This window comes from Salmo salar, chromosome ssa09 (assembly GCF_905237065.1).
Source record: "Salmo salar chromosome ssa09, Ssal_v3.1, whole genome shotgun sequence".
Taxonomy (NCBI): domain Eukaryota; kingdom Metazoa; phylum Chordata; class Actinopteri; order Salmoniformes; family Salmonidae; genus Salmo; species Salmo salar.
Genome location: NC_059450.1, coordinates 4,337,436 through 4,350,413, shown reverse-complemented (window position 1 = coordinate 4,350,413; position 12,978 = coordinate 4,337,436). Strand labels below are relative to the sequence as shown.

The 12,978-nt window shown below is 41.1% G+C and overlaps 1 protein-coding gene across 1 annotated transcript in view; it reads right to left on the bottom strand.

Annotated features, from left to right (window-relative positions):
• LOC106610599 (CAP-Gly domain-containing linker protein 4-like) overlaps positions 1 to 12,978 on the bottom strand; it is a 90,479-nt gene that overhangs the window by 71,880 nt on the left and 5,621 nt on the right. The window contains 2 exon segments of the mRNA XM_014209995.2: positions 230 to 369; positions 5,480 to 5,632. Coding sequence (XP_014065470.2) covers positions 230 to 369; positions 5,480 to 5,618 — 279 coding nt within the window. The 5' untranslated portion in view covers positions 5,619 to 5,632.

Here is a 12,978-nt window from a genome sequence, read left to right as displayed (position 1 = left end):
TCATCATTGACAATGTCATTTGTGTTGTCTCTTTGTCTACAACCCCAGGAGGTTGAACAAATGGGTTATCTTAATGAACTAACCTAGAGAGATATTAAGTATACGTCCCAAATGTCACCCTATGCCCTTGATATAGTGCACTACTTCTGACCAGAGCCCTAAGGGCACTAAATGGGGAAGACGGTGACATTTGGGACACAGACAGGTGTAATGGAGGAATAAGGGTCACCTCATTGCCGATCAGGCTGATATTCTTCTGGACCTGGGGCACCCACTGCCTGAGTACGGCGAACAGCTCCGGTACCGTGGTGCTGGACTCAAACAGCACCTCCCTGCATTGGGGCTCCTCGGGGTCAAAGAAGGAGAACTCTGGAGGAGGGAACGAGAGCAAAAACAGAGACAATTTAAATCAGACCTGGGGTGTATTCACTAGGAACCAAATTAAAGCAAATGGCCGAAACGGGGAGAGACTAACCTGAACTTGTCTAATAAGATATGCTAGATTTTGTTACGGTTCGCAACTGTGTGCGTTAATGAATACACCCTGGGTTCAAATAGTATTTAAAATAATTTCAAATACTTCATCTGGGCTTGATAGAGGATGTCTGGCAAAATGGAAGCGATAGAAAAGTCGCAAAACTGCAAACCCCGCCCATCTGCCACTCAAGACAGGGTACAACAAATGCTAAAAATATAGTAATGATTTCGATTAATATTTAAACCCAGGTCTGCTCGCAAATAACATGTATTCAGTATACTGTATGTGTGCATACAATAAGTGAAACCTACAACCAAGGCGATATGAAATGACACGAATAGAGCAGATGTGATTCCTTATTCAACATATCAATGCCAGACGGCTTCGTACTACACAATATAGTTCTATCTGAACATCCCACAACGTTGTGCTCTGGTGAACGGTGTTGCAAGCACCATGCTCTAACCAACTGTGACATCTGAATCACAGAAGAACGTGGGTGGATGAGAAAAGAGCCATGATGCCACCATCACTTACTTGCACTGGTGTTTTCTTACTACCACTGACTGCGGCAAGTAAGGTTTTAATTGCAATGGCTTTGATATGTGGTTGTCTTATCAACCTTAGTTGAAAACACTGACAAAGTCGCTCTAAATAAGAGCTTCTGTTAAACGACTAAATTGTAATGTAAATGTAGAAAATTAGGGACCTTGTCTGGAATCTGAGTTATCGTGTCGCCGAAATCAAGCCACACACACACCGCTCAAAACAATTTCTTGCCTGGAATTTAAATTTACAACAGGGGCAATCTGCATTTTCTACATCAATTTTGGGATTTGTAAATTAATGAGATATGTACGTTTGCCCACTGACAAAGAAATTATCAGTCTATAATTTTAATGGTAGGTTTATTTGAACAGTGAGAGACAGAATAACAACCAAAGAATCCAGAAAAACACAAGTCAAAAATGTTATAAACTGATTTGCATTTTAATGAGGGAAATAAGTATTTGACGTATGTCTCCCTTCTCGATAGGGCATCCGCATTTCCATGCGTCGCCCCTGACCTGTGCACAACAGAAAAAGAGAAGCGTTGAAGGGACAAGAACCACCTGGTGACCCGATCATTTGTGTCCCTTCCCCTGGCTATCCAGACCAGGGGAGCATGGTCAGTGACCAGGGTGAACTGGGTGCCTAACAGGTGATACTTGAGTGTCTAGCACCCACTTCACCGCTAGACACTCTTTCTCAACAATCGAGTACTTTTTCTCTCTAGGTATTAGCTTTCGGCTTATGTACATGACGGGGTGCTCCTCCCCATCGTGTATCTGGGACAGAACGGCCCCTAGTCCCGTGTCACATGCATCCGTCTGGACCAACATCGGCAAAAACTAGACATTCAGGGAGAATCTAAAATTAAAGAAATGGCATGGCATGGGGCCTCCATTGATTTTGTTAATGTTTGAGTCACTCAGATAGCATAAGAACACGGCATAAGCCATGGCAAAATGTTTAGAATTACTGGAAATGTGCTTTAAAAACGTGGCAAAACGTGTAGAATTGCAGGGAATTGGCTTGTAAACTGCAAAACTGTCTCTGCGGCTAAGAGAAGTGCCTCTAAAGGGTCGGAGATGGCGTCGATGGCCACACCCACTACCAAGCTTTCCTAAGGGAAACACTGATTTGTCTAATACTGTTATACTACGTATACTACAGTGGTTCCTCCTTTAACCTGTCTGGGCTAGGGGGCAGTATTTTCACAGCCGGATGAAAAACATAATCAATTTAAACAGGTTACTACTCTGGCCCAGAAACTAGAATATGCATATTATTAGTAGATTTGGATAGAAAACACTCTGAAGTTTCTAAAACTGTTTGAATGGTGTCTGTGAGTATAACAGAACTCATATGGCAGGCAAAAACCTGAGAAAAATCCAAGCAGGAAGTGAAAAGTCTGAGAATAGTAGTTCTTCTTTTGATTCTCTATCGAAGCTCCAGTGTCTGTGGGGTGACGTTGCACTTCCTAAGGCTTCCATTGGCTGTCTAAAGCCTTTAGAAAGTGGTTTGAGCATTTTCCTGTCACTGGGCAGATAATAGGAGCTCAGTTACTGAGTGGTCTGCCTGGAAACAAAGGGATTGGATATGCTCGGTCCCGCGAGCGCCCCTCCTTTTTCTTCTTGAATGAATATGCTATTGTCCAGTTGGAATATTATTGCAATTTTACGTTAAAGATACCATAAAGATTGATTTTAAGCAACGTTTGACATGCTTCTAAGTAATGGAACATTTTGACTTTTCGTCTCTCGTTCTGCGCGTTATGCCTTTGGATAAGTGATCTGTACGCATGAACAAAACGTAGGTATTTGGACATAAATATGGATTATTTCGAACAAAAACAACATTTCTTGTGGAAGTAGCAGTCCTGGGAGTGCATTCTGACGAAGATCAGCAAGGGTAATACAATATTTCTATTACTAATTCTGAGTTTAGGTTTCCCCGAATTTGGCGGGTGTCTGAATAGCTCGCCGTGATGGCTGAGCTATGTACTCAGAATTATGAAAAATGTGCTTTCTCCGTAAAGCTATTTTAAAATCTGACACAGCGGTTGCATAAAGGAGTAGTCTATCTATAATTCTTTAAAAAATTGTTATGTTTTTCGTCAACGTTTATGATGAGTATTTTGGTAAATTGATGTGCACATTCACCGGCCGTTTTGGTGGGAATGCATTTTCTGAATATCATGCGCCAATGTAAAATGCTGTTTTTGGATATAAATATGAACTTTATCGAACAAAACATACATGTATTGTGTAACATAATGTCCTAGGAGTGTCATCTGATGAAGATCGTCAAACGTTCGTGCTTCATTTCACTGTGTTTTGGGTTTATTGACACGGCTGGATAAAAAACGTACCCGATTTAATCTGGTTACTACTCCTGCCCAGTAACTGGATAGAAAACACCCTAAAGTTTCTAAAACTGTTTGAATGGTGTCTGTGAGTATAACAGAACTCATATGGCAGGCCAAAACCTGAGAAGATTCCATGCAGGAAGTGGCCTGTCTGACAATTTCTTCCCCTTCTTGATTATCTCTATCCATTACAGAGGATCTCTGCTGTTACGTGACACTTCCTACGGCTCCCATGGGCTCTCAGAAGGCGGCAAAAAGCTGAATCGTGGCTTTGCAGGCTCTGGTTGAAAAAAAGTAGCGCGTTTGGGTAGTGGCTGGTCACAGTACTGTGAGACTCAGGCGCGTTCCCGCGTCGACCGAATGCTTTGTTTTCTTTCCTCTGTTTACCTAAACGCAGATTCCCGGTCGGAATATTATCGCTTTTTTACGAGAAAAATTGCATAATAATTGATTTTAAACAGCGGTTGACATGCTTCGAAGTACGGTAATGGAATATTTAGAATTTTTTTGTCACAAATTGCGCCATGCTCGTGACCCTTATTTACACTTCGGATAGTGTCTTGAACGCACGAACAAAACGCCGCTATTTGGATATAACGATGGATTATTTTGGACCAAACCAACATTTGTTATTGAAGTAGCAGTCCTGGGAGTGCATTCTGACGAAGAACATCAAAAGGTAATCAAACTTTTGTAATAGTAAATCGGAGTTTGGTCAGGGCTAAACTTGGCGGGTGTCTAAATAGCTAGCCTTGATGGCTGGGCTATGTACTCAGAATATTGCAAAATGTGCTTTCACCGAAAAGCTATTTTAAAATCGGACACCTCGATTGCACAAAGGAGTTCTGTATCTATAATTCTTAAAATAATTGTTATAATTGTTTTTTGTGAACGTTTATCGTGAGTAATTTAGTATATTCACCGGAGGTTTGCTAGTTCTGAATGTCACATGCTAATGTGAAAAGCTGGTTTTTGATATAAATATGAACTTGATTGAACAAAACATGCATGTATTGTATAACATAATGTCCTAGGTGTGTCATCTGATGAAGATCATCAAAGGTTAGTGCTGCATTTAGCTGTCTTCTGGGTTTTTGTGACATTATATGCTAGCTTGAAAAATGGGTGTCTGATTATTTCTGGCTGGGTACTCTGCTGACATAATCTAATGTTTTGCTTTCGTTGTAAACCCTTTTTGAAATCGGACAGTGTGGTTAGATTAACGAGAGTCTTGTCTTTAAAATGCTGTAAAATAGTCATATGTTTGAGAAATTGAAGTAATAGCATTTCTAAGGTATTTGAAAATCGCGCCACGGGATTACACTGGCTGTTGCGTAGGTGGGACGATTTCGTCCCGCCTAGCCCAGAGAGGTTAATGGTACTAGCGGTTCACACTTAAATAACGTGCCATAGAATTCTGCGGCACCATGCAAGCTGCACCGCAGTACACAGTACACTGCAACTTTTAAAGGAGAAACCGCTGTATGAAGTTGAGTTATTGTAAAAATATATATTTATAGAAACATTTTCTTTGATTTTGCCTTTTAAGAAGTCTGGAGAGCCCTAGAGACAAAATACATATTTTGGATTGCACCGGTCGAGACTCATTCAATGGTACCTTGCAGTTCACTCTACCTCACACAGAAGTTTGTCTATAGCTGTTGACATCACATGAGCCTCTCTGAGCCAATGAAAATTTACAAAGCACACTTATGAAACAAGGTGGTGTAGTACCACTTATGTCACCTGGATGGCAGTATATTACACACCATTGAAATCACCACAGCAAGCTGAATCCAGCCATTTTTCAGATGTACAGTATATGTCAGACTTATAGTTTTTGTTTTAATGGATCCATTCATATTTGTCAGCTCAGTAGATTTTAAGGATTATATTAACAATCAAAGGATGTATGTAGTGTGTGTGTGTGTGTGTGTGTGTGTGTGTGTGTGTGTGTGTCTGACATTTGTATGCCTTGAGTGTGTGCATTACATTTTTTTTTACGTGTAGGCCTAATGAAATGTTTCAAATGCACTTTAATCTTTCAATACACATAGATCTGAGTTTCATGTGATGTTGTGTTTCCTTACCGCAGTCAGTGGGCATGGGGGCCGAGGCCACCTGGTGGATGGTGGGGCGTGCTACACCACTGTGGGACAATGTGCTGTGACGGCCCAGGTCAGAGTCCCCCTCTGAAGACTCTGGCACTGGGACATCCTCTTTGGTCATCTCCCGCCCAGGGCCTATAGACACACAGACAAGAGCAGAGTAATAAATACAGGTCATGATAATCTACCAATCAATCAAAAGTTTTAGGCTACATCAGCAGTTACCACATGTGCTTTACAGTACAGATGACTTGTCAGACCAGAAGAAAAAACACCATTGGCCTACATGCTACATTGTGACTGATTGTGATAAAACTGATAGCCCCCTGAGCTAAAGCCCAGACATTAGCTCAGATCTTACCATCAGAATCCATCTAGCCTAGTACCATTTCATCATCATTGCTATCAAAGCAGAACATAAATGAGAAAATGGATGGCAACGGCATGCAAATAAAAAGGTCTCATATGCACAATTACTTTTCTAACAGGCATTCTTAAAGGTTTTAAAAGGTCACTTGGTCCAAGTCCAACACCACTGCATGGATTTTGGGCCACACCTGTCTTCTAAAAAAATTACTTAGCGGAAATGTTCAACCACTACACATTCTGTGGTTGTTGTGTTGGATTAAAAACCATGTTAGAAAATGTGGTTGTATAACTACAGTGTATTTTCCAACTGACTAAAATAAAAAAAGAGGTACTGTGTACTATCATACAACAATTCCGGTTTCAACAGAATTAATTGTGTAAAATAGGGATATGTAAGCCCTGGTGTAGAGCAGACCCATTTATTAGTGCTGTCTCCAACCAACTGCACATACTGTGAGCTCCAAGTAGCTGTTAATCTATGTTCTTAGATTAATGAGGATGCTTGATTCATGAATTACAGATAGTACTGAATGAATGGGGAATAATCACATGTGAGAAAGTTAGCATACCCCCAAGACATGCTAACCTCTCACCATTACAATAACAGGGGAGGTTAGCATGTCTTGGGGGTATGATGTGTCCTTCTGTAATTTTCTTACTCATCATGACTCATTTCAGGACTACTTTACAAGGGCACTTTACAAATTACCTTGATTAACCTGTACCCCCGCACATTGACTCGGTACCAGTACCCCCTGTAGCCTCGTTATTGTTATGTATTGTGTTAGTTTTTGATTGATTTGGTTTTTTTCACTTGAGGTTTATTTTGGAATTATTTTATTAACCCTTTCTTGAACTGCATTGTTGGTTTAGGCCTTGTAAGTAAGCATTTCACGGTAAGGCCAACAACTATTGTATTCGGCGCATGTGACAAATAAAATTTGATTTGACTATCCATAATCATTGTAGCATCCACATTGAAAATGGACAATGCACCAATCCTGTCCAACCTGGCATGGTATAATTTGATATGAAATATACGTTTACTTGTCACGTGCGGCAAATACAACAGGTTACAGTGAAATGCTTACTTACAAGCCGTAACCAACAGTGAAATTTAAGTTAAAAAAATAAATAGGTATTAGGTAAACAATAGATAAGTAAAGAAATAAAAATAAAAAACAGTAAAATGACAGTGAAAATAACAGTAGCGAGGATATATACAGGTGGTACTGGTACAGAGTCAATGTGCGGGGGCACCGGTTAGTCATGCTAATTGAGGTAAAATGTACATGAATGTACAGTTAAAAGTGACTATGCATAGATGATAAACAGAGAGTAGAGGCAGCGTAAAAGAAAGGGGTTGGCGTGGGGTGGGGGGGACAAAGCAAATAGTCCGGGTAGCCATTTGATTACCTGTTCTCGGGTCTTATGGCTTGGAGGTAAAAGCTGTTGAGAAGCATTTTGGTCCTAGACTCGGCGCTCCGGTACCGCTTGCCATGCGGTAGCAGAGAGAACAGTCTATGACTGGTGTGGCTGAGGTCTTTGACAATTTTAGGACCTTCCTCTGACACCGCCTGGTGTAGAGGTCTTGGATGGCAGGCAGCTTAGCCCCAGTGATGTACTGGGCCGTACGCACCACCCTCTGTAGTGCCTTGCGGTCGGAGGCCGAGCAGTTCCAGTACCAGGCAGTGATGCAACAAGTCAGGACGCTCTCAATGTTGCAGCCGTAGAAACTTTTGAGGATCTGAGGACCCATGCCAACTCTTTTCAGTCTCCTGAGTGAGAATAGGTTTGTCGTGCCCTCTTCGACTGTCTTGTGTTTGGACCATTCTAATTTGTTGGTGATGTGGACAGCAAGGAACTTGAAGCTCAACCTGCTCCACTAAAGCCCTGTCGATGAGAATGGGTCGTGCTCGGTCCTTCTCTTGCAGTCCACAATCATCTCCTTTGTCTTGATTATGTTGAGGGATAGGTTGTTATTCTGGCACCACCCGGCCAGGTCTCTGACCTCCTCCCTATAGGCTGTCTTGTCGTTGATCAGGCCACCGTTGTGTCGTCTGCAAACTTAATGATGGTGTTGGAGTCGTGCCTGGCCATGCAGTCGTGGGTGAACAAGGGAGTACAGGAGGGGACTGAGCACGCACCCCTGAGGGGCTCCCGTGTTGAGGATCAGCGTGGCAGATGTGTTGCTACCTACCCTCACCACCTGGGGGCAGCCAGTCAGGAAGTCCAGGATCCAGTTGCAGAGGGAGGTGTTTAGTCCCAGGATCCTTAGCTTAGTGATGAGGGCACTATGGTGTTGAATGCTGAGCTGTAGTCAATAAATAGCATTCTCACATAGGTGTTCCTTTTGTCCAGGTGGGAAAAGGCAGTGTGGAGTGCAATAGAGACTGCATCATCTGTGGATCTGTTTGAGCAGGATGCAAATTGGAGTGGGTCTAGGGTTTCTGGGATAATGGTGTTAATGTGAGCCATTACCAGCCTTTCAAAGCACTTCATGGCTACGGACGTGGCTACCTGCCAGTTGTTCAGCACACGTCCTGGTAATCCATCTGGCCCAGCGGCTTGTGAATGTTGATCTGTTTAAAGGTCTCACTCACATCAGCTACGGAGAGCGTGGTCACACAGTCGCCCGAACAGCTGATGCTCGTTGCTTACCTCGAAGCAAGCATAGAAGTGATTTAGCTCATCTGCTAGGCTTGTGTCACTGGGCAGCTCGCTGCTCTCCTTCCCTTTGTAGTCTGTAATAGTTTGCAGGCCCTGCCACATCCGACGAGCGTCGTAGCAGGAGTGTAGTACGATTCGATCTTAGTCCTTATTGGCGCTTTGCCTGTTTGATGGTTTGTCGGAGGGCATAGCAGGATTTCTTATAAGCTTCCGGGTTAAAGTCCCGCACCCTGAAAGCGGTAGCTCTACCCTTTAGCTCAGTGCGAATGTTGCCTGTAATCCATGACTTCTGGTTGGGGTATGTACGTACAGTCACTGTCGGATCGATGTACTTATTGATAAAGCCAGTGACTGATGTGGTGTACTCCTCAATGCCATCGGAAGAATCCCGGAACATATTCCAGTCTGTGCTAGCAAAACAGTCCTGTAGTTTATAACGTGCTTCATCTGACCACTTTTTTTAATAGACCGAGTCACTGGTTCTTCCTGCTTTAATTTTTGCTTGTAAGCGGAATCAGCGGATAGAATTATGGTCAGATTTGCCAAATGGAGGGTGAGCTTCTGTTTTCCCTCTGGTTGCGCATTTAACATGCTGATAGAAATGAGGTAAAACTGAATTAAGTTTCCCTGCATTAAAGTTATTTGACAAAGAAGGAGAGTGATGGAGTGCTGCATCAGATGACCTGGCCTCCACAATCACCCGACCTCAACCCAATTGAGATGGTTTGGGATGAGTTGGACAGCAGAGCGAAGGAAAAGCAGTCAACAAGTGCTCAGCATGTAGGAACTCCTGCAAAACTATTGGAAAACATTCCAGGTGAAGCTGGTTGAGAGAATGCCAAGTGTGTGCAAGGCAAAGGATGGCAATTTGAAGAATCTCAATTATGAAATATTATTTTGATTTGTTTAACACTTTTTTGGTTACAACATGATTCCCTGTGTTATTTCAAAGTGTCAATGTATTCTATTATTCTACAATGTAGAAAATAGTACAAATAAAGAAAAACCCTTGAATGAGTAGGTGTGTCCAAACTTTTGACTATTACCTGCTTAATTAACGTGATTAATATTATGGTGTTTCTATTCCACGAGTAGGTGTTCACTCACCTCGACATCATCGCTTTTAAAAGTGCAAGAACGTGCCCGAAACGGTATCACTTTTCCACAGTGAAAAGTCATAGCCGCTTTGGCGCCGTCATTTTTAGTCAAATGACAGCATACCCCGTTTCTGGTTAATGGTTGATGACAACAGCCACGTGAATATGACAACAGGTTGTTAGCAAGTTAATTTTGCGATTTTAACAAACATATTATTGTGAGTAAAACAAGGCTGTTTGCGGCCGCTATAGTAATGTAAAGACAGGCCATTGACGGCCGCTATGGGTTCTAAAGCGTTAAAGTCACCATTGGCCTCATGGTGAAATCCCTGAGGGGTTTCCTTCCTCTCCGGCAACTGAGTTAGGAAGGACACCTGTATCTTTGTAGCGACTGGGTGTATTGATACACCATCCCAAGTCTAATAAATTACTTGATCTTGCTCAAAGGGGTGTGTGATGGAAATGTTTATGTTTGTGCTTTTCAAAAAAACAATGTGTTCTGTTTGTGCTTTTCTAATAACCCATTTGTGTTCATGGAAGTGACTGATTGAACACCTGGAAGAAATCCTCACTGTAGTATCTGCAATTTGGCAGTATGCCCAAACCCTTGTTTTGAGAATGATCTCAGTTTCAAGGTCTCAGCTTGGAGAGAAGAAGCCTCGTGAGGTATTGGTCTGCCACATGCATGAACCAGTATTGGTCAGTCACATGAATTATAGCAAACAAATAATGAATAAGCTAAATCATGCAAATATTACTTTCTGTGTCATATCAGGAACTCCTGATCGACATGTGTACTTGGTGCATTGAGTTGGTTGGAACCTCTCCAGCGCGCTGATAACAAACAATTATTAATTTAAGATGGACTTTGAGTAAGTTGAAATTTGGATATTAGGATAATAAGATATTGACAGTGTCCCTGTAAGAATTTCCACAAGAGATGTCTGCTTTTATGTTTTTAACCATCTACCAATAGGTGCCCTTCTTTGAGAGGCATTGGAAAACATTGCTGATCTTTGTGGATGAATCTGTGTTTAAAATTCACTGCTTGACTGAGGAACCTTCCAGATAATTGTATGTGTGGGGTACAGAGATGAGATAGTCATAAAAAAGAATAATGTTTAAATACTATTATTGCAAACCAACATAGTGAGTCTACACATCTTATGACTTGATAAGCACATGTTTAACTCCTGAACTTATTTAGGCTTGCCATAAGAAATGGGTTGAATACTTGACTCAAGACATTTCAGCTTTTCATTTTTTATTAATTTGTAAACATTTTGAAAAATACAATTCCACTTTGACATTATGGAGTATTAGCGCAATGTAATAAATATTTAATTCAGGCTGTAACAACAAAATGTGTAAAAACTCAAGGGGTGTAAATACTTTCTGAAGGCACTTTCTGAAGGCCCTGGATTGTTAATTGGACGTTTATGTCATTTCTTGTTAATTTGCATGACGTTCTACTGCACTGTTGAAGCTATCCATTAGGCCTAGGAGATAGCTTTAGCTTGCAATTACATTAAGTGCTCATTTCACAGACAGACTGCTATTGGGGCCAAAGATTATGAAACATATTACGAGCATGCAAATTCATAAGTGGATTTTTCAAACAGACATACATGTGGATTTGCTTGTTAACATGAACACACACTGCACACTCCATGAAACAAGTACAAGTCAATGTCCAATAAGTTATTTACTAGAGACATTATTCAGGTTCAGGCTTACGTTTGAGCCTTTTTGGAAACAATTATTGTTGACCAACATCATCCACACTGACTGCCAAAAAAGGTTGGAATAATAGCGGAGGTGCATAAAGATGACGGCCCCCGTGCACTTACCACAAATTCCTTGTTTTGCTAACTTCAGTGTATTGAACATTGCTCTCCATTACAATTTTGTTATTTTTATATGTATATGTTATATGTTCAACATTTTTGCTTCAAGAGGCCGGCAATTTGAAAAACCGAAAAAGGTAGATTGTGCTGATTTATTAGTTTACAAACTCAGTGGACAGTGCTAAAACTATGACATCATATCTGAATTCTGCCATCTTTATGCACGTTCTCCATTGGAGTAGCCTAAGCGTCACCTATTTAGCCAACATATTACATAAAGGTGTAAAGCCCCATTTCACATTCAGCTCAGGGGCCCAGTGGCTTAAAACTTCTTATGGCGTGCCCAAAGTAAACTGCCTGTTACTCAGACCCAGAAGCTAGGATATGCATATAATTGGTAGATTTGGGTAGAAAACACTATAAGGTTTCCAAAACTGTTAAAAATAATGTCTGTGAGTATAACAGAACTGACATGACAGGAAAAACCTGAGGAAAATCCATCCAGGAAGTGGGATTTTTTTGATGTGGGTAGTTTTCAATTGAATGCCTGTAGATTATATAATGGGTTAGGACCCAGATTGCAGTTCCTATGGCTTCCACTAGATGTCAACAGTCTTTAGACATTGTTTCAGGCTTGTTTTCTGAAAAATGAAGAAGAATGAGACCTTTCTGTCAGTGGACTGTAGAATCAAGCAGAGCTGGTTTGCGCACGTGTCCGAGTGCGCGCCCTTCGTTGTTTTTCCTTTCTATTTCTATAATATTTCTATAATATTTGATACATTATGAATATGGTATTCAGGTGAGGTTATCTATGAGATTATCGGTTTACTGTAATCTCAATAGTTTACGCTATTGTCCGGTTGAAATATTATCGATTATTTAGACAATTGACAACCTGAGGATTAATTACCGGTACTATTAGGATGTATTCGTCTGCATGTTTTGACTGCCTTTGAGCCAGTGGATTACTAAACAAAACGTGCCAACAAAATAGAGGTTTTGGGATATAAACAAAACAAACATTTATTGTGTAGCTGGGACTCTTGTGACTGCAACCATATGAAAATCTTCAAAGGTAAGTGATTAATTTTATCGCTATTTCTGACTTTTGGAATTCCTTTACTTGGTTGTAAAATGTTTGTATGCTTTTGTAAACGGGGTGCTGTCCTCAGATAATTGCATGGTATGCTTTCGCCGTGAAGCCTTTTTGAAATCTGACAAAGCGGCTGGATTAACAAGAAGTTCATCTTTAAACTGAAGTATAAGACTTGTATTTTTTATGAATGTTTATTATGACTATTTCTGTATTTTGAATTTGGCACTCTGCAATTTCACCGGATGTTGTCCGGTGAAATTGGGTCGCTAGCGCAACGCCTGCGTCACAGAGGTTAAGAGGTCTTTGTTGTATTGTTTCAGGTAGAATCTACTTAAAAGCTATAAAAGGCTACATATCAACACACACGAGTTTAACTCAACTACTCTCCTAGTATAGGTTCTT